General features: G+C 34.0%; 1 protein-coding gene across 2 annotated transcripts in view; it reads right to left on the bottom strand.

The window, feature by feature from the left end:
• Positions 1 to 23,199, bottom strand: part of LOC120329337 (insulin-like growth factor 1 receptor) — a 43,763-nt gene extending 20,564 nt beyond the window's left edge. Inside the window, exons 1-5 of one of the 2 annotated variants that reach the window (XM_078118445.1) lie at positions 22,469 to 23,199; positions 19,915 to 20,038; positions 16,678 to 16,843; positions 14,944 to 15,048; positions 10,988 to 11,159 (exon numbers count right to left, since the gene is read on the bottom strand). In XM_078118445.1, the coding sequence (XP_077974571.1) occupies positions 10,988 to 11,159; positions 14,944 to 15,048; positions 16,678 to 16,843; positions 19,915 to 20,038; positions 22,469 to 23,024 (1,123 nt within the window). In that variant the 5' untranslated portion in view covers positions 23,025 to 23,199. The remainder of the gene's footprint in view (positions 1 to 10,987; positions 11,160 to 14,943; positions 15,049 to 16,677; positions 16,844 to 19,914; positions 20,039 to 22,468) is intronic. The other variant, XM_039395936.2, reaches the window with a different exon arrangement.
• Between the last annotated feature and the right edge of the window lie 889 nt (positions 23,200 to 24,088).

Raw genomic sequence — 24,088 nt, 5'->3', positions numbered from 1 at the left:
ATTGCCATGCACATAATTTATATAAAAAAAACTAATTATAACTTAGTCTTGGATTTTGATGAGAATGGAATGGCAAAAAAATTCAAAATATTCTTCACCAAAAAATTCTGAACGATACATTTAACAGACCAACAAACGAACGAACGGACAAATCGCTCATAGGCTTGTCGTAGGCGAACACGGAAACAAAACAATCTAGAATCAATACTTGATACTGATATTTGGGTACTCCTGTAGTGTGTGTACCAGATTAGGGCATAATTTTATTTCGATCTTCCTTATTTTAATTCTATTACGAGTTCGGGGACTGTTTGTGTTAGCCAAGTGAATATACCCCTTGCCCATGGGTTTCAGTCCTTCTACACAACTTGATGTAAAGTAGGCGAACAAAATTAGTTCCCTCCATTTTGGTACACACACTTCTGGAGCGCCAATATTTAAAATGGGACAAACATCGCAACAAGCTCTGAAATTTTAAAGAAAAAATTCAGATTAACCTTTCAGATTTATGATACAATTTGGTTTATTATACTGTATATTAAATTTATTAAAATGGCGACACAAAATGGCGACAAAATCAGTTCGAAGTTCAATCATCATTTGATATCACGTGAAGAAAAAATTCAAACTTCGAAGTTGTTATTCCTAAAAGACGAAAACTCGCCTCTAACCGGTAATTAAATTCGTGGGTGTCATTACCGCCAATTTTTCTAACCAGTTTTAATTAAAGACAAGGAAATTTGAACGATCTACGAAAAAATAATGCGACGAAACTATTTGATGTTGGATACAAAATGGCGTCGATGGTCACTAAAAAGCACCGATTATAGATGAGTCACCATCGACGTCAATTTTAATAGGATAAACGACATAAACGAAACTGTGGGTAGCACATTGTCTTGAATGTAAATTTTCCTGCTTTTTAATGCTCATCCATGCATAGTTAAGCTGCATTAATCATTGACTTATATCGAATTACGTACAAAGTGAATTATTCGTTTCTCTTTTTTTCCTAAACTGCGGTTGATTGAATCACAGCCAAGACCACGCTGTGATTGGATGATTCACGATTAAAGAAATGACGCAGTCACAAAAACGTCACAGCGGGAGGTATCCTAACCTTAAAGTGGTCCAGTACGTGTTTCGAAGCACACTATTCAAGTCAAAATTATTCAATTTCACGAAAACTCTAAACCTAACAAATCCTCGATTTTATGTTTTCCTAAAGCTTTTACTCAAATTTTGAGTAAGCTTGTTTTTATGTTTCTTCAAACGACGAAAATAAATTAGTCAGATGTTTTCCAACCGATACAGACTTGTTTTCCGAATCTGAAATGTACCACGTGACTATAATCACCCAAGCATGAAATAAGATTCATTACAAAGCGTGAACCATTCATGGACCACACTTATTCGTGAACTGAAATATTTATTCGAAACAAAATAACATAAAAAGACAACATGATCTCACTAGATCAAGCATGAACCAGTGATAAACATTCGATTCAAATTTGTTTATGAAATCTAATCGTGGTATGAGTAATAAAATCGGATGATTCCGAATATTTTTTGTACGAAATTACAGAATCATAATTTTCTAGCATTTTTTCTATTTTGGGCCAAAATTCGCAAAAAAATAAATTTCGATTATGAAAAAAAATAAAGCGTTTCAAAAGGGGACAAATCGTATTTCCATAATTAGCCGGAGGCAGTTATTCAATACGAAGCAAGAATTGGCATGCGCATAAAACTTGGTTACATAAAATACAAGGTGTTTATAAAGTCCTTTACCAAATTAAATAAAAAAAACTTTGGTGGGCTCCGTGTAACTATTGGAGGTTACACACAGGGGTACTCTAGAAGTATGTGAACCAAGATGGCGGACACCGAAACGTAGTATGTGTACCAGGTTAGGGTTAGGCCACTTGGCTAGTCTCCGAACTCGTAATAGAATTAAAATGAAATATGAATAAAATTATGACCTAACCCTAACCTGGTACACATACTACGTTTCGGTGTCCGCCATCTTGGTTCACATACTTCGAGTGTACCCATAACAGTGTGTTAAATTATGTGAACACCTTGAAAAACAGTGATTAAAATAAAACTAACCTGGTTGAGTTATATTTAGAACTGACTCCATAACGAAATTGAAAGGGTAACAGAACTTTATAAACACCCTGTATATCAATATCATATGGGACATTCGATAAATAACATACAGTAATTCGCCTACTGAGTGCTGTATATTAAATAAAACGTAGGAATGAAAATTGAATAATTCCCATTCCCCTGAAATCATCATTTTTTGGGTTATCATAGTTTATCACGACCCGAAACGACCTCATTTAGTTTTAGGTTTGTTTAAATATTTATACGACGTCATAATTTACTTCGAATCATCGAGTATTGGTTTAGATTAAGCACGTGACTAATTCACCCTCTTTGAAGTGAAGCCATCAATATTTTTAAACGTCGGATGCGCATATTGACCCTTCCACACCCACCCGCTTGACTGGGGTGTCATCCTGATAAGAAATATTCACCCCAATCGAACCCTGCAATAATTTTTGATCAAAAAATAAACCACAGAAATCTTACCTTAGTTAGCATTGACTACAAAAATCGAATATTCTCTGTGATAATAAATTGATCAAACGAAATAAAACGAAATATTATAAATCCATAAATAGATAATATAAATAAATAATCAGATATATAATTTATATATAACGTACAGAAACGTATATTTATAACATGGAAAGTGAATCGAGAGCTCCCGATTTGGTGCATAAATTTTTTCTCTAAATGGACTTCATGCCGTGATAAGAGTTACCATACCATTAATATTCGTAAATTCACAACTAGTCTTTACTCTATTGAGCTAAAATACCGAATTGGATGCCTTCTGTAGGTTCGCGTACAAATCGCGATACCGGCACCGATACGTATGAATAAGATATCGGTATAATTGAATTGTGACGAATATACACGTGCTTTCGCGGGCCGTAATCGGCAGTGGGCCGCGGTTTGGGAACCACTGCTCTAAAATAAACCGCGAAAAATGGGGGAAAACGCTGTGCTCATCCAAACCTAAGCAGAACGAGATCAGACAATTAGTGGTGGTGAAGGATCAAACTGCCGCCTTCAACTAGAGCCGACCACAGAATATTTTTCATTGTGACTAAACGCTCAAACGCTTTCTTTTAGAAAGTATTCAGTATTTTTAGTTGACGTGTGAATAGGTTCCGAGGAATTCTAATCCTACGAATGCCAATTTAAGATTTTCAATTCCTAAATAAGCACAATTTTATACGATGAAATATGCAAATTGGCTTTATGAATAAAGCGATTGACTTTTTTTAATTCTCAATTCTGAATTTGATTCTATTTGAAAGCAAAATCAATAATTAATGTTTAAATTATTGATGGCCATACTAAATAATATTTTTTTTCAAATAAATCAGCCGAATGCAATAGGTACCTATTCCGGAAAGAGCTCGTGGTAACAACATAGGTATTCCTGGGTGTCTTGAAACCAACAATTTTATTTTTGAGTTTCTAAAACACCTACATTTTACATTGCTTACGCGTCGCCTCAAAACACTTGCCGGAATCTCGATTAGAACATGTATAGATGTCCGTAACGAAGTTTTTCGAACCAGTAACACAATCAGTCCTAAAATGGAATGACATTGACATTGAAATGTCAGTTATTTCAACTAATTTAATATTCTGTAATTGTGGTTCGTTAGGTATTATAATCTACACATACCCTCACGATCAACTAAAGTCGTGACAAGTAAATTTCCGTCGGAGAAAAGTTGTTTGTTTTTCATAATAAATACATGACGTCACCTATATTGCGTCATAAGAAAGCGGGCCAAGATAATATGTTGATTTTTAAACAATAGGACTGAAATAATACGCACTGTACCACAAAATTTGATCTAAGAGGTACAGTATAGTTAAATTAATCGATTTTTTCCGAAGGATTTGAAAAATACCTAAATAAAAACGACTCAAATTACTGAGTAACTTCCATAGACAATGACGTAACAATACACGTGATGAAGTTATGGAAATTTTTGCCTTCATAATCAGACACCCTTAGGTGATAGAAATCGACCGTACTGTTTATTAGTCATTGAAAAGCTAAAAATATGAATACTCTAATTACGACAGTTAATAAATATCGAAATACGACTAAATTAAATCGAAATTTAAAAGTGAAATGGGTATATTTACAAAAAACAAAGTTTTACAGTGCGTTCATAAAGTCCTGTATTATATTATGTTAAGAAATTTTGATATCCTTCGTGCAACTAATAATGAGCCTATAAAGGTGTAACGAATGAAGTAAAAAAGTTAACTACGCACTGTTTAAAATAAAATAAATTTGATTAAGATATACTAAGAAATGACTTCATAACAAAATTTTGATTGCAACGGGACTTTATGAAAATCCTGTATTGTAACATTGGATCTTTTGTTAAAATCCTCCGCCACTAAGACAAAAATGTAGGATTTGAAAAAAAAAGCACCAGCCACGTTTTAAAATGAAAAACTTGCAATTAGGAATGATTTGAAAATTGGAATTTCCACCGCAATTTGCATTCTTAACACTATCTGGATAATTATTAATTTTCTTATTGTTTTCTTAAGCGTTGCCGGGGATTTGTACAAAATATCCAAAACAGTTTCAACTGGAAGCACAGGAAATTTAAAAAATATTTATGTCGATGTTGCCAGAATATCTGAGGCCACATGCAAATGATTCAGAATAACTTTCCTAGAAGTACAATGTTTACGACTAATTTACGGCATGTATTTTGCTGAGAATAAATTTTTTTATATTCGATCATGCTTGATTATTAATAAAACGAATGATAACTAGCGCGTCCCGAGTTTGATTGAATTAAAAACATGAATCCAAAGACTTGTTTACGACTTATTTAAAGGAGTCTGTTTTTAAGGATATACAATTTGAATCATTTATACGCTCGTGTCACCCGCGCAAGTCATCACGAAGAGTTCGCGGTTCGGAACCATTGGAAAACGTATTCCTTGCAAAACAACAAATTTAGCTTTAGATGAAAAAATTGATCGAGAGCGAAAATTTCGTTTTCGATTGTACTGCGATGTATATATTCCTAATAATCACTCGACTATGAAACTTTTTATGTATTTATAACAAAATCGGAAAGCAAAAATATTTTAATGTTCACTGCCACAATAGAATGTTACATAGCCAGATTTCGTTTGTTTTCATCCGTTATCACCATTAAGCTTTATTGATCACTAGGACCAGAATCAAACTTTATACTTATAAAGTTGAATCGGTGCCATGTGAATCGGTCGGTATGTGATATCGGCGTCATAAAACTACTCTGTTCAACGAGATCTCAATCGTTTAATCTCATTGAGAACATTCTCATAGAAGGTCCTAACCCTGTCATCCTTGGGTTAAGGGTTAGGTTAATATAATTAATAATCAATTATTCCATACTAACAAACAAAAAAATTAAAATTTTTTTTTTTGTAAAAACTACTCCCAAACACATATTTTTAAAGATTAGTGACTCTTTGCCCAAAGCCTTGTTTGGGGAGAGCGTGGGGAACATATGATTTCCTATTTTAAGTAAATTTGTGAGGAAAACTATGAGAGATTTATTCGCCTCCCACTTCGGTGATTTCATGGTTGTCATTTTTTTTTTGGTAATTAATTATTATTGTAGGACTGTTCACTAGGTCATGCTCGGCCGCGTATAACCGCGGACACCTCGAGGAAGCCTTTTGTAACTGTTGGTACGACTGTTCACTTGGTGATGCATGATCGCGTATAACCACGGACACCTTGAGCAAACAATGCAAGCTGTAACGTATTTCATGGAATGAAACAATTAAATTCTAAGAATTTAAGCTTGCTAACCCACATAAAACCGATTTCAAATCTTCCTGTTTGTTTTTCAAATCAATTGACATTGCCGTGACATTGCACCATATTGAAGACAATCAATGTCTAAAAATGTGGTTACAAACATAATGTAATAATTTCAATGCAATTCGTGCAATTACCAATCTTCATTCAAAAGTACATTTTTTTGGTCTTATGACCACACAATGCTACAAAAAATGCGGTTTTCTCATTCTAAAATTCAATACTATTGAGAATTTTACATAAGTGTGGATATAACTGATCATCGACGGATATATTCGCACACTCGGGGGCACAATTCTATTATTAACCCACCCACATATCAGCACCTGGATAGTACCCAGATTAATTATTTGATACTCTGAAATATATTCAAAAGAAGTATCAACCTATTCAATTGAATTAATTTGCGACACTGAACTTTGACGCGCGTGATAAAATGTTGACAATGGTGATGATGACGTGAAATGATTTAGAATGAATATGATAATAATTATTAATTGTTAAAGGTACCTAAACTTTCCAGTATATCATGGAATATTTTGATCATATCGTGAAAGTTGCGAACCAGTTTCAATAAAACCTGTTAAATACTGATATATCCCAAAATAAATGAAACCCACAACAACGAATAGCAATTTTGCGGGTTTCATTTATTTTGGGAAACCCGATATATATAAAATTGATATCCATTCAGTAGAGTCCAGAACCATTCAATTTTAATTAACCGAAAATTCAATACAATTTCATGTCTTTTATGTGAATATCTTTTTGAATTTGATTTTTATATAAAGGATAAAAGAAGAAAAAAAAAAGGAAAATTTTCTGTTTAATTGGCGGAATCAACAAGCTGTATTTCAAACGTTTTATCCTGCTGCTGTGCGTTGTTTCACGCACGCTTTATATCGTCCTAACAAAACAGGAAATTTTATATCAAACATGGATATTGGATCGATGTCTAGGATTAAACACCCATCCGTGCATGAATGTATGAAATTTTTTTTCAAGGAGACTCGTTTCAACTTGTTTGCGTCTTAAACGTGTGTGATGTAGAAAGCGTGCCATTCATAAAAAAATCTTCTGAATACAAAGAATAATTTGTAATTTGAGCTGCAAAACGTAGTAAACAGGATACTGGGGTTCCGATATCTATACAAACACTGTTAAAAACTACATAAAATTAATCGAAACAAAGAGTTATTGAGTAGGTGGTGTCGTGCATGAACACAAACAACTTAGCTCTGCGAACTCAACTTTGTCAATACCCCAAGTCTGCTTTGTTTAAATAATCTGCAATCAAAGTAATATTGCACCACCTAGCAAACCAAAGTCAACAAATTTAGGAGTAATTTATTCATGTCGATTGGGCAACTATGCATAATACATAATATGCCAAGAGCAAGCTTCAACTATTATCTATTTAGCTCAATATTTCGCTTAATTATCCCAAAACAGGCCTGCAATATCCACCATTTAACAGTACCTAATTTCTGTATAAGCATTAGAGAACAAAACATCTCGTAGAATTCCCTGTATGATTCAAGGTTTCGGCGTGAGCTTCATTGAAAACAATGGTATAATTGCAAATGCCATAGGAGACAAAGGAAACAGAATTTCCGAAATATTTTGACAGAGACAAATATTTCCCGAATACTAATCGATAACAACTACTAGCGTACAGTACGTATTACGAATATACACACAGTTTTACATATAATATATTTCAGAACTTTTGTCTTAAGCGAAGCAATATAGTACGAATATGTACTGCTATATATATATTTTTTTTTTTTTTGGGGGGGGGGGGGGCATACATAATCGCACTCCGTGTTATACGAAGGGTACTATAAATGGAGACTCGGGATGATCAGGACCCAAACCCCAAATATTTAACTTGTGATTATAGTCCATTATGGTCCAACACATGATACTTTTCCGAATTTTGCATAAAACTCTACACTCGTGTTATAATTACAGCCTAATTGTTATGATAAAGCTGAAAAACCGTATTCAATTTACGAATTCCTTTGGCCTCTGAGCCGAGAAAATATTCAACATTTTTTTAGCAACATGGGTGGCAGTTGTTGGAAACTGTTGTCTCATACTTAGAGGAAACAATTTGCGGTATTAATGAGTAATAATGATACTGGACTGGGATGAACAGTAATCCTATTAAACAAATGAGAATCGACGTATTTGTGAATCACGGCAATAAAATGAAGTAGTATGTAATCATCCTAATAAAAGCGACAACATATGGGGGGCACTGATGAATCGTGACCTAAAAGGCGCAACTAAGGATCTTTAGTATTTGAAGATCTACAGATTCTACAGTATATACTAGCATTTTTAAATGAAATTATATGGAATGAAATAACCATCGGCCGAAATTGTTAACAACTAACAATTTCTTCGAATTCTAGAAACTGACAAAACCAATACTTTTATATGACGTATTTCTACTCTTTTCTCTTCGATTAAGGCCTCGCACAAGAGGCCAATAATATGAAAGAAGACTTTTTATTTGGGAAGTCTGGAATCTTACCAGATCGGCACTGCCTATAATTTATTACAGGTGGTAGGCATGGGATTTGATTCTCATCATAGGTAAGTACAACGTTTTAACCACTACCACTAAGCCACCGCGCCCAGGATAGGGTACTCCAGTAGTGTGTGTACCTCGTTAGCGTGAGGCCATAGTTTTATTCAGATATTTCTTGTTTTAGTTCTATTACGAGTTCGGGACTGTCTGTGTTAGCCAAATGAATACACCCCCTGCCCATAGGTTTCAGTCTCTTTACACAACTTGATGTGAAATAGGCGAACAAAATTAGTTACCTCCATATTGGTACACACGCCTCTGGAGCGCCCAGAATAATAACTAAAAGACACACTAAAAATAGGCTGATATTCCGTATCGCCAACTATATTGATTTTCAGATCCGATGACAGTACGATAAATAATCCAAGACTAATTTTTCTTAAATTAGAATTGGCAATGTACTCGTATGGAAATAATCGAATTTCAAAATTATAAAGTCTGTTCATTCCGTGCACACCTTTTATCGCTCGACGAGGCGAAAATCCGATAAATCGTTTCGCAGATTTGAATGAACAATGTATTCAACCTTTCTGTCAAAACAACGTTCCCCACGCTATCATGAGCGACATTATCGAAAGTAAATGTCGAAAATCGCGAGATAACTGAAAATAAACAAAGCTTCATATGAAATTGAGTTTATGCTGTAACTATGACAAGAAGACGCTGTCAGGTCGTGATGTGTAGGTTGGTAACTTTGGAATATTTTAGACTATATGCGTGGTTTGGCTTTGATAAAGAATGTCAATTTAGTTGAATATGGTTAAATTATAGCAAAACAATATGCTGAAAAGTGGATATATTTTTTTAAAGCGGCTGTTGGATCGTTCAAGTAGTTCTCATGCCGCAAATATCCACGACATTTGACTCAGGTGATAATTAAAAGAGTTCAGTGCAAAAAGAAAACAAGAAAATTGCTAAGTAGAAACCGAATAAATCCGGATCAATCCAGTCTCAGCGGCTGCAACATAATGACTCATTTTTAACATCATTTGAAGGCTTGTCCGTCACGAATAAAAATAGACAATCGTTCTGTACCTTGCGATTTAAATGCCAAAAAGGCGCAGTCGTATGTACTCACTACAACAAGCTATTTGTGTCAAATGATTGGTTTTACAGAAAAAAAATTGAAGAAAGAAATATTTCCAGGGAAAAAAACGCAGTAAAATGCTACTTTTGTTCATTTGAAAATAGGAGAAACGTACTGCACTTTTTTTGAAGCTGATGTAACAGAGGGTTTCTGTTACATCTGAAATTTTTGAATATTTAGATATACAGCTTCTTCTAATATGGGCATTATGTGAAAATAACCTTTATTCGAAATAGATATGTCTGAGAAACTTACAATAAACAAAATACAGATTGTAATAATGTTATACAGGTCAACTTTAAACTATCATCAAAAACCATATACAGATTTAGGGTCAATGAGAATTAAAAGGCTTGCGCGGCCATTTGGACACATAATACAGAAATTGAAGATCGATACCCAAGGGTTGTCGACTGTTAAGGGAGTATTAAAATTTAATGATTCATATAAAAACGTATTTGCGTCTGCTGATTTGTGTCAGATAAAAGAGTCGAACTGCTTTGATCTATGTGTTTTTATGGCGGCAAGTTCATTGGTAAAACAATATTTTTGCTCTTAAATATACTCAATTTAGATCAAAAATACAATTTGGAATATACATATTTTTACAAATTTAATAAAATATGGAAATATCTAGGATTTTAATTCGAAAAAGCTATAAATATTGCGGATGACAAAAGAACTCAAATTTTCTCGTACTTCAAATCGAAAAGTTTATAAAAATTCAAATTTGGATTGAGACCACCAAATTGTTTTTTCGTCTGCGAGTGAAAACGTAGCCTACGGCTAACTCTCCGTGGCTAGAGTGGAATAATTAATCGAGCACTTGTAACAATGACTTAACCCTGAGAGTCGCAATTAAAAAATTCCACAGTATTTACGCTATGCGATTTGGGATTAGTATATAACAGGTTAATTTATTCCAATAAACAACCTGATCTATAATTAAAATTAAAATGTTAAAATAATTGCATTTTTCCTGTTATTTTCAATATTTGATTTACTAGTTTTTCTAATAAAGTTGGCGGAACTTCTTCATTAACTAACACATAATTTTAAGTATTTTAAGTGATTTAAAAATAGCAGCAAACGAGTTCATCAACACCTTTAGTGCAAGCATTTTACTCTTTTGCGAAAGTTTGTTATAAATAAGATCGTGAGCTCTGACCTATTGGAAAATCGAAGTTACATTAAAAATATTAAAATAATGCATAGTTGCCTATATACAATTTTTTTCACAAATGCAGCCTCATAATCAAGACACACATAAAATCATTCCTAAGAAAATGCAGTCTTCGGGACCTCCCCAACATAAACAATTCTCGTCTACCAAAACGAACTAAAACTGCACATAACTTACGTTTTTGGCAAACTTTGTGGCCCCAACAATGCTGTCTTTCCTGTCCCTGTGAATCGGCTGAATAACAATCGTTTTCTTCTCCGCACTGATTCAAACAAGTTTCTTCTCCAGATACGGTGTTGTCTTTGATAACTGGTGTTGCCATATCTTTGTTCACAACTTCGGTACCAAGCTGTAAAATATCAGAATAATTGAAGTTTTGCGAACCTACAAAAATAAACAATATATTAACATGAAAACCTTCTATTGTAGCTAAAATTCAGCAACCTATCTTTAATCAAAAAAATTGAGTTTGTTATAATTTTAAACGCGTTAATTCTGGCAACTGTCAAGTTACCGTAAGCTTGACGACCTTTCGGTGGATACTGGTACGAAATTACGGGAAGAAAAACAAGTTATTGAAACACTGCAAGGTATGATGGCGTAGTTTGAAAGCGCCAAACTTCGTGTTATAATCGACTAAAAGAAGCACATGTTGTTATTGCAACTCTAATCTGAATTCCGACGGGAGCAGCGACCTGCCAAGGGAATATGACTTCATTGCACAACTTAGCAACTCTTAAGGTTTCTATAGAAGAGACTTCTCTCAAGAGGTAATCAATTTATTACTATTTATAAACAAATTTTGACAATCCCGTTTTTCGACAAAATTAGAAAATCAAGAGATTATCTACTAGTATCTAAATATGATTTTTAGGAAAATCGAACATCTGGTATTTTATCCGAAAATGATAGCATAAGAATTTTTCATATATTCGCTAACATATACAATAAGTTAATGCATGAAACATGTGTGGTTTATACTTGAAAGATATTCTTTGGCATGTGCGTGATATAGGTGGGCCACGTTAGGTGTTGCAATTCATTAATGACACATACTTAACCAGAATCAATTCTTATAATTTCGATACTTGTTAATCTGCAGACGAAACTGAAGTGCCGCCTGACCACATAGCGCGTGCATTTATGCCATTTCCAATTGTTTTATTTTTCTCGAATGAGCACATACATACCAATGAAAATGTTCGATGTTATTTCTCCTTACATTTTTCTTTCAAGTAGGCAATTTGTGGTTTTTGCAAGAGTGCTTCAAGAATCCAGAAGTTGTGTTTATGCGCATGTTTTTCGTATTTTTATTTTATTTTTTTCAAAAAATGTTCAAAATTTGTTGTTGAGTGATTTTATTTTTGGTGCAGATAACACAAAAAAACTTGAAATTGGAATGATTTAGTATTGAAATCGACTTTACTTTGATTTAAAAGAAAAGTTACATCTGTACGCCCGAAACTTGAGTTCTAAGCTCAAAATGTACAAAGTCATCAATATCATTATTCGTGTATATTCGAAACTAGCATTAATCTACGAAAAGCATTGTTCTAATCCGTAAATTATTTAACAAACCAAACGAGTTTCGTATACAGGAAAAAGATTAGAAATTCTCCGAAAAGGCCGACATACACCAGGAGTTCAACTTCGGGGAAAAAACGACTTCAAATTTTCGCAGTATCCCCAAATCGTGCTGTATTAATTATATGTATATAAACATTTGAAACTAATTACCAGCTAGTTGCCTTACACGCGAGAAACACGATTAAAATAAAATATTCGCCTATGATCGAATATAGATTATATCCAACTTGACAATTTATTTACAAAACTGCGAGGGCCTATTGTTGATACAAAACAATTAACACTTTGTAAAAATTCCACAAAAATCGGAGAAACTCAGCGGACGACGGCACGATTCAACCGATTGCGGGATAATTGTGACGTCACAGCACGGACCGAGAAATTCAGCGGACGACAGCACGGCATACTTAACCGATTCTGGGATAATTGTGACGTCACATCACGGTCAAAAATTTTAATTGCTGGGTTGAAGAAAATCCTTGCGGTCATAGTTTATTCTATTTCCGTTTTAGTTAGTATTTCAAGGTTAACATTTTGCGAACATCGTCTATGAACGACTGGATATCTGCAGTGCTGTAACTAGTGTTGTTTTATTTTTCAGAAATTGAGACTGGTATATAATAAGATATAATTGCGAGTGTGTCGGTGTTTGATGGATTCCGATATTTTCTAAAAATTATACTTAACTTAAGATTAAAAACATTCTTTGACAACAATTAAGTCGCTACATATATAATATTAATATTTTAATTGCGCCGTTTTTAAAAGTCAATATGATAATAACACGCAAATCATTGCGCGAACAATTAATAAAAAAAACGATTTTTAAAATCATTTTCGTATCGCATATTACATATCTTATCAAAGGTGATATAATTCTGTTTATTTAACTCCAGTTCTTGGTCTTTATTCAGAGTTTATATTTTGGATTGTTTTTGGTTCATGAAGGGTTCAGTGACTATGCGAGGCTGTTTACGAGTATGATTTACTAAACGCACGCAAAATTTATTCTCCATAATTCCGCGTCGCTGAATAATGTATAGACCATAATACTATACTATTAATAAACAACTTGAAACTCCCGCCGGCAATCATTTTTGCAACTTATTCAGGCGGATCTAAGAATTCCCAGTAATAATTATAAAAATTAGTGAATTCAATCAGCGACCATATTGGTTGGTGGAATGAGGGCCAAATATTTTATATTAATGGCAAACATCGCAGCAATGAACGCAAATAAAATATAAAATGTTCAGTCAACCGTGAGACAGAAATTTTCGCATGTGGTTCAGAGTGCAATGTGTGGTGAAATCCCATCTCATTTATATATAAATTGATAAAAATCAGCTTAAACTTATTCGGGGTATATATTTTGCGCGCTTGTTGTAAAAAATTATAGGTGTTGACATAGGCACAAGACGTTATTCTTTATTTTTTTTATAGTAGGAAAGAAACAACAGAGCGAAACGAGGTCTTGAGGAGAAATTTTACACCAGCAAAGTGCAGCTTCTCCTTTTACATGACGCAAATGTTTTGAAATTCCCCTTTCATAGAAGTTTTTAAAAAATTGAAATTTCATGAAGTTGAATTTACGGTAATTTTGGGGATACCGTTTCCAGTAATATTGTAAGAAAATTGAATCCATGGAAGAAAAAATAACTAAATTCAATTTATATCATAATTATGCTATATTTTATAAATATGCTTGGAGAAATGTTTTGGATTTAGAACAAAACAAGCCATTATGTCACATATAATTTTAGCTTGTTTAAAAAATTTGGTATTGTTTACATTACATTGACTTAACATGATGTACAAAAATATAACGAAGTTTTGATAAACGCAATGAGTTAAGGGTAGCAAATCGCACAAGATCAGAAGATGTGGAACATCGGATTATCTCATGTAATTTGCCGAAGGGTAAAAAGAAAATACCTTTGAAGATTTGTGCTTTATTTATGCGTTTCATTCTTCTGTGTTTCGCACGTATAAGTCGAACAATACTTAACACATGAGACATTTTAAGAGACTTTTCCAAGTATAGTGTTGCTAAATCTGTCCATGTCAATCACAAAAAGTGTTCCTAATCATTTTTATGATAAATTTGTACATGAGAAATATATGAGTTTTATTTTAAAGTGTTCACTCTCTTACTGAAGGCGGTTTCGATCGACAATATTCGAATGCTAAAAAAGTAAGGATATTCTCCGTAATATTTTTTTCTTCCTAGTTATTTTCATACTATAAGCAGCAGTATGACGTAGATTATAACGTCACGAGATATTGGGTATTATTCATATGACGTCACCTGACATTAAAATAGGAACTGCTGACTACGGCAAAAGAAAAATATTACTTAGCGTATACTCGATTGATATAAGCCCCGATTTAAAAATATAATATAATTTTTTTTATCATAAGTATTATCTCAAAGCAAGAACATAAACAAGCAAGTTGTGGTACGCATCATTCGTAGGTGACAGAGTACGTATATGTACGTATTATATTTTTTACATATTGTGTATACTTGGTATATTCAATATTACCATTCCAAGGCGTTTCCAGTCCACAGTGTCGAGATAGCATAGTTTGTTGTTTTTCTGGATTCGGACACCCCCTCTTGCAATGTGTTGCAGACTTCCCAAACCAAGCTGAAATAATGAGATCAATCAATAACACTCTGAAACGGAAACTTTATTTTGCAGTAGTGTAAAAAACAAGTTCTCGGAGACGTTAATTCTATGTTTTATACAATGCTAATTACCAAAAAATCCTTTAAAGAGGACAACCCTACATTTGTCTGGTCTTATTTTGTATCGAATCAGATAAACAAATTGATATGGATATACTTACGCTTTAATGCGTAAATTAGATGGATTTGCGTATTTATAAAACACGAATAAGGTTTTAATCTAATAAAAAAATTGAATTGAACAGCCCTCAAAGAAATATGTGGTATAATAATACATATGCGTATGTATTTCACAATCAAAACAGTTCCCGTTCAAAAAACTGCAAGTTGTATCAAACATAAAATGCATATGAGAAGGAGCCAAATTTATCAAAATTGCTGTCCTTACAACTTGAAGTTATGTTAAAATGGGTCTTATAGCTTAATTTCGCAAACAATATAAACCTAACCATAATGTAATGTGAATGGGCAGGAAAATAAAGATTTAGAACTTAAATACGCCACGAGAAACGGAATGACGAAATTTGGTGAACCTTTCCTGAGAATGCAACCACATCGATACGCATGAAAACAACACAATAATGACGATATTTTTGTTTCAGCTGTACGGCACACGGTATTGTTCAGTTCCCTAACCTCAGGTAAGGGTACTCCCGTAGTATGTGAACCAAGATGGCGGACACCGGAACGGAGTATGTGTGCCAGGTTAGGGTTAGGCCATAATTATATTCCAATTTTCCTTATTTTAGTTCTATTACGAGTTCGGGGACTAGTCAAGTGACTCCCGTAGTACTTGACCTGAAATTATGGCCTAACCCTAACTTGGTACATATACTACGTTCCGGTGTCCGTCATCTTGGTTCACATACTATGGAAGTACCCAAATAAGATCGTATTTTGAGCTACATAGAATCGTCCTAAATGAACCACGTCTTAGAGACGCTCTCCATCTTTGGTCTATACTTGAAAAAACTTTTTACCTAAAGAAGATTTACCTAACTGTCAATTTAGGGGAAATTTGGAAAACACCAACTTATGATTACGAGAATGAATACAAATGAACGAGAAATTGTAGAAATGGATTACAGTATTCTGTTTTTGAAATAATCAACATAAATTGTTCTGGCCGTGGAATTCGATAGTTTTCTGTTTTTAGACCGTGCCGATTAAAGAAATGCTTGTCTCTAAATAAACAGTTCAATATTGAGAGTCAGTATCTGAATACTCTGTAACTGACTTTTATTTGAATTCTCTAGAACAGTGGTTCTCGAACGTGGCCCACAAAGGGGCGTAGACAATTTTTTGAGAGGGCGTGAAGGTAATCGAAAATAAAAATATTTGTTGCAAAATAACATTCGATATACCAACCAATACTTTTCATTAGTTTAAACTTTAAAGCATATTCTAATATTCTGCTTGAAATTTTATACCTATCCTGGGCTCCTGGTAGATGACATTTATATCATTAAATTCACACACAAGTTAGCTTTTCATACATAAGGTATGTTTGCCTAGAGCGCTAATATCGTTGTTTTATGTTTTCACCCCTGAAACGAATTTACTTCACCATGTGTGGTGTTTAGCTTACCTCTTGTAATTGTGGGTTTTCATAAATAACCATTCCATATTTGTAGAACATTCGTCTTCCACCAATCACAGCCAAATTGGGGAACATTTTTCTCAAGGAACGAAGTCCATACACACGATAGACAAGTAGATATTCCGTAATAACACGAAGTTTTGGAAATGTATATCTAAATATAAGAAATTGTATTTAGCTCAAAAATTGATGACAGTATTTTCTCATTTTTAAACAAAAACACGTGTCACAGAACAAATGTCAATCATGTTCATTGCGTAACACAATATTATCTCACATTTTTGCTTTCAGCAGTATCATATGTTACAAATAGGGTAAATAGGTTACAAACTTTCCGATAAATGTCACGTTTTTAAACTACATTATTTTTTCGACACTCCCGCCTGATTATGACGAGATAAAATCAATAAATTGCCGGGCGACTGAATTTATAAAATAAAAACAAGCAAATTACAAAACTATTTTTGAGAATCGTTGTTCCAGAAATCAAAAGCATTATAAATGGATCAGTATAAAACATAGGTCCCAAAAGCTGTCAAACTTACAATGCATTTAATTTCTATAATACAATTCGCGACGCATTGGAAAGACATTTTTGTATAAAAGAAAAGTTTATATTATGCAAATAAATTAATGAGACAGTTGTGCATATAAACAACCAATCCGGGGTTGAATGTTCAATATCGCCTTGTTCCGGGCGGTATAAATAAAATAAACGTGAGCGGATATGTAAAAATAAGTAATTTTGTGGAAAATGAATTGCAATTCTGCGGCGCGCTCGAAATTATGTAACACAATTTGGAAAAGCATTGTCCGAAGAAACAGTATTACATTATTTTAAGTCAACTGATGAGTCCTGACATCGGACTGGCATCAGTCAACCATCAGTCCATCAACATAGAAATTAATGATGGTCTTATATACCCTTGAGATCATGCGGGATGTAGTATATTGCGATATACGGATATTTACAAGGAGATACCCAATAGCATCAAAGTAGAGCTAATGTGATGGTGCCAATTTAGATTATCAGAAAAAACTCTGCAGTGCAGATAAAGCAAACTTTACTCATCTAATGATACTGAAGAGTTTTCGCCAAATTATTGCCTAATATGATCACAGTGACAGCTGAAATGCTAAAATAGCATACATATTGCAGACAAGCCGAATGGTGCTAAGGACGGGTGCATGCATGGCTGGTAATCAAAGGCTTGGAGCCAAATTGGTTCGGAACTTTTTGAAACGGTCTAAAAATGACGGAAATTCGAAATGACCGAACAGTGCATAACGCTAGCAGCACGCCATATACCCGGGGTGCCAGCAAACTCGGCAGCTTTATTTCAGCCCCGAGACGATGCTCTATAACCCCCCAGGTACCTAATTAGTTCCACACTTAACGACGTATAATAATAACAATGTGTAACACGTAACTCGTTATTTCTGTCTCTATGGTAATTTTTGTTGCATGATTAGATAGATACTCGGTTCGGGTTTTCGAAAAGTCTCGCTACAAATTCATTGAATATTTCAATCTTACTATGCTGCGGTGAGCAGAGTCAGACCATAATGTTTCTAGTTCTGATTGCCACGTCAGCATAGTATTGTTCGACCAAACACCAAATATAAATCTAATATTTACAGTGTTTCATAGTAAACAATCCTTGACATCACATATGACAGACGACCAAAAATGAATAAACCGATATCGATAGAACACGACAACTTTTAAATCAAAGCCGCATAAGTCTTCTTTATGACGTTAATTTTGAATGTTAGGCTTCTGTGTCTGTCGTGTTTAGTAAACAAGCTCCTACTGTGTTAATTAACTATCACACCTTTGGAATCGCGCACCTTTTACATTAGATTACAGCTCATAATGAAAGACATATTTTTATCCTAAATTATATTATTGTATAAAAAGCAAGAGGTTTCTAAGAAAAGGTGTGACAAATCCAATGCCTGTGTAGAAAAAAATGGTTTCGTCATACTAAAATAATAGGAATAATTCTGCGTATTTTTTCGACTAAAATTTGAATAATCTTAATCCGGTATAGTACATGCCAGGGTCATGGTTTGGTTACTACCATGCAGAGATCTGTTTTTCATTTTGAAAATATAAAAACGGTAAGTTCGAAGGTTTGTTTATTAATAATAATCTGGCACCGCCGACTCGAAAGTCAGTATTTACCTTTGTGGTCTATATCTACAAACACCTTCATATGGCAATAGAGACTAAACCAATCATGAACTGTAGTGCTTTGCTATTTTGAAGTATTTTTTACTGCTACATTTCGGATGGATTTTTTCTGGTTTTAAGCTTAGTGGTATAAGTTATTATTGCTATGGGACTAATGACAATATTTGCAGCTGCAAATATACTGTAAGGGCTGCTTTTCAACGGCTAAACGGTAGACGGTGGCGATACAGTATCCTCTTGGAGTGTCGAAGAAGTAATTCACTATGTTTGAACTGATCATGTATATACTTTGTAAACTAGTGGCCTTTATAGCGGGGAATGAAAATATATTTAGATTGAAATCTCGACATAAATCAGGAGTTTATAATGTACAATGACGTATTTGCAATGCTCTATCAATGCTCCATCGGATTATAGCGATGTTGTGACGGTGCGGTTAGCGATGAGAATTTTGATTCCTGTTATTTCGATCCTTCCCCGATCCGAGTTAATAATAATTGTACAAGTGGTGATTTTCTTCACACACTTTCACAAAATAAATAAGTTAGGATTATCCGCGATAAGTTTGCGTTTTCCCAGTATTAAAATCCTATTTATGTTAACAACAATATACTACTCAAACCACACGTTCAAAGTGCATTAGAAAAGAGAAATTGGGGCCATATATGAGTCGCATATACCGTAATCTTTTTATATCAGTGATCCATGATTGGTGGCTGGAATAAAAATTTAGTGCCGTGAACTTGGATGACAGAGCACTTTTCTTGCAACAAAAATTTATAGACGACACTGATTTATTAGCAACCTAAGTTTACACTAAAACATTGGTACGAATCATACAGGACAATGTCGCTATCAAGTTTGCATTATGCAATCGACAAAGCGGGAAGTTTTCAGCAATAAACGGGTAAATACAATCTGCATTGCGTCACAATAATGTAGAGTGATTTGGACCATTGCTTCCTGATTTACACAAACGCAAAAATACACTACAAATGCTACCGGTACAAACCAAATAAATTTCTTACTTCTCAAAATCACTTTCTTTGGAGTTGTGCATAAAAATAATTTGAACAAAACCATTGACAACAGTACAGTTTTCCAGGTCGCTCAAATTGTCCGGAGAATTTCTGACATCCACAAGAGCACATACTGAAAACAAAAAATATATATAAATATCCCAATTACGGGTAAATCGGTTGAGTTTAGGCGTTAGGCACTGGTCTTGTCAGTAGTGTAGGCCTAAAAAAGCCCTTGTGGAAAGGGCCGTTTCCTATTATATCGCTAAAATACAGGCAGACTGGAGACCACGGCTTTAAGGCCTGATCAACCCAAGGCCGACACTGCAGAATTTTTTGGGTCTTACTGCCAATAAAAAAAAAACAGAATATTATCGACTGATGATCATTTGCAGTTTATCTGATCAATTTCTAATATGTGATCAATCATACTCAAAATGGCCAAGCATAAATTGATAACACAGTGTTATTTCATCCATCTCCCCATGCTTGGTACAACAAAAAGTAATAAAATCGCATGAACGCAATGAGATTACAAGGATAATCCTTAATTTCATATGAAAAATGGAAATGAGTCTTGTTTAAAATTGCTACCGCGGCGTACGCGAGCTTGATCTATCATACCCGGAGGCAAGAAATCGTTTTTGTATCCTTGTAATTATCTGAATCACAAGATTATAAAGAAACAAGAATATGCGATTACAAAACTCAAACGAGAGTGATGGAATTTTTGCCTCAACTTGAAAGTTCAAGAAAAGCTTGTTCAACTTGTAAAATGTTTTTAATCAATTAATTGATGCCTTTGAAAAAACATTTCAACATAAGTAAAATAATTGAAATTGTTATTTTGAAATAATCTTCAATAACAGATTATAGTACAGTATTTCGTTTCTGTACAGACTCTAGTATAATAGTATAAATTGTCGCCCCTACCATTGGTAAAAATATCTTCTGCGAAACTGATTCAATAATAAATGTTCAGAATCTCAAGTTTTTAGAAAATGTATCGCAAGGATATGGAAATTTTATAAATGAAAAGCGCATCGGTCAGTATTACGGTATTTCTCACACCAGTATTAAAAAATGAATTATAATTGTAACTAAGGATGCACTTTTAATACTATAGAGAAGGGTCAAACGGGGTTGGCGTTGGGAAAAATGTTATAATTTTTATTTATAATTAAATAAACAAATACATTAGCATTAAGATTTATTCGCGACTGTTTAAAAATAAAATTTCAACGCTAAATTCAGCATCCGTTCCTAAAATAGATGGAAAAGTATTTCTGCCTGAATTTTAAATAAGAAATTGTCGAACAGGCATAATTAAGTGTCCATGGTACTATAGACGCCGGGAGTTGATAACAAGAATTTAAACGAGTATAAATGGTTAAAATAGATCATTTTAAATTGGATAATCGACAATAAGAATTCAATCAACAGCAACTTGTGACATACTGTCGTATTGATACTGTTAACAGCTCATGATAAAAGAAATTTGTGGTATGGTGGACTCCTATTTTCACGCGCACGATGCTCGGCTAAACGGGAAAATACTTTGATCGCAGAATACACAAATATCTCACTCCACCACATTTACTACGTTCCACAATCGCATTATTGACCCGTGATCGTCATTTGTATTGTTTACGTTCTTCAACCATGTGGTATGCAATTAAAATAAATCCATAAATCAATCTCAATCTTCTTATTGCTTTATTATTTACTGCGATCATAACAATTCATATTGTCGGCCATTTTTTTCTATTTGTCAACCCAACAAATAGAAATAGTTATTAGAAATGGCATCAATGGAAACCCTACAGACCTAGAAAATGGGGTGTCTCGGGTGTCCCTGGGTCATTTCGACACCCCTCTATAATGTTTTTAATATTTCACCAACCAAGAATGCCAAAAACATCATTAATGTGTCCTTAATGAAACCGTATATCAGGTCTACTCATCTGGCCTACCGCGGTCCGAATCCGGACCTTTCGACCATTTAATTTGGATCGCGTCTGCTTGTTTGTTTTAGCAGCATAAGCACCGTTAGGTACTTTCAGATGATTTTGATACAATTTAAATGCACAGCTATACAGTTTGTCGTACTGGTGCTAATATGCGACATTTGTGTTTATATTTGCGAGTCATTATTTAACGTTTCGTTTATTTAATGGGAAAATATTCTGTAATGTCCGGACCCCAGTAATTTTAAAGTTTTCTAAACGGACCTTCGGTTAAACTATTTGAGTAGCCCTGCCGTAGATGACTGAACGTGCCTATATATATAAAGTGTAATATTTGTTTCGAAAGTTTCTGAAAAAATTTGATACGCACAAAATAATGGCATTATCTCAAAACATTTCTATGTGATTCAAGAGCCTTGCTGCACACTAACACAGCTATATTTATATATAGAAGAAGGATAGGTAGTTACAGCGCAAATCTTAAAACAACCTATTTACTCGCTTGATTCGATAAGCCCCCATAAAATTAAATTAAATACTAAAGTTTATTCTAAAACAACCATATTAAGAAACTTAAAAATATAGAAAGAAAGTACCTGGCCCGGAATATAACTTTTTAATAATCATATTCAACTCCCCGTCTCCATTAGTATCGTTCAAAATATCCATATCATAATCGCCGTAAGCTTTGTTGGTATAATTGTCTTGGTAAAGCCAATCTTCTCTTATCTCTTCAGGGTTAGGGTATCCTATACCAATCGAAGAATCGCTTGCATCTTCATCTGATCTCTTTACCCTTTCGTTGATGCGATTTTGATTTATGATATTTTCCGCGCCCATGGCACGAATTCTCCGTCTCCAACGATCTGATTGTGGTTCAGATGCCAAAACGTTACTCAATTCATTTTGAAAATTCTTTTCATTGATTCTGGCTGCAGAAGCGGGAAGTTCGAAATAACACATTAAAATTATGACCAAGCACGGCATGAAAATAATAGAATCTTTTATAAAAATGTTATGTGTTCTTGCAAATTTTTTCCGTGATGTAATATGATCAGTTCTAGAACAATGTGTTGTACTGCACTGTATACGCCTTCTTGCCGCTTTCCAATTCTTTCGTATGCATCTTTCTCTTTCGCATAATATGTCCATATTGAATATAACTGGCAAGTATTATCTGCCAGGTGGTAACATTAGTAAATCAGTGAACAGCTATATCCCTTGATTATGATAATCCTTGGCTAATAGTCACTCACAGGAACGGATAAAATATTTCGATTAAAAACATGTATTAGAATCTACAACTCTGCTTGAAAATGTAATTATGAATATTAAAAGTACAGCGTCCAGACATGTGTAATTAAAAATCAGATTTTTTTGGCATATATTCACGTAAAGAAATGGAGACTTTTTGACGTTTCGTGAGGTGCACGACGTATGGCCCTGTCCTCCCTTTCAATGTAGATTACAGACCGTTTTCCCACATGTCTCCATTGAACAAAATGACTTTAAGACAGCTGTATTTTTGAAATTTCCCTTTGAGTTGATGCATTATTAAAAAAAACTGTTCTGTGGAACAACTTACCACTAAACTTATTAGATATAACCAAGTACACTCTGGCAAATCATTATGCAACAAAACATAGTATTTCCGTCATACAAAATACCGATATGAGTCAGTTACATAAACACCCCCGCTAATTCTTCCTGCTGTCGTCAAGTTTCATAGTCAAGCGACGGTGTGACTGGAGTATTTAGTTAGCTTTGGTGGAGAAGGATTTTTATCTGAAATCATTGAAATATAAGTCAAACGAGAATAAATAAAATAGGTAGTTTTTTGACCAATGGGGTTGTCAATTTTCTAAAATTAGCGAATATTTCCGACATCATATAAATATCCATTAGTAAATGTAGACAATGAGCGCTGGTATTTAATTTACTAAAACATCTCCTCAACACCTTTAAAACAACTGTTACAAAAATTCTACGAATATTGCATCTTTATCCATTCTAAAATACGAAGCATAGGAGGTGCGAGGACTAGCTCCTTTTACAATAACGTAACTTTATACTAGCTCGGCTAGACTCCCGCGAGTTCATTACAAATTTATCGTGCATGCCCATTGATTAACACTTCTAAACTGTACGTTACTTGCGTAGTAATATAGCATCAATTTCGTTAGGTTAGTCTTATTCGTTGTGCCTATTGTTACTAT

The sequence above is a fragment of the Styela clava genome, chromosome 12 (assembly GCF_964204865.1).
Source record: "Styela clava chromosome 12, kaStyClav1.hap1.2, whole genome shotgun sequence".
In the NCBI taxonomy this organism is placed as follows: domain Eukaryota; kingdom Metazoa; phylum Chordata; class Ascidiacea; order Stolidobranchia; family Styelidae; genus Styela; species Styela clava.
This window is presented reverse-complemented; position numbering and strand designations above follow the sequence as displayed.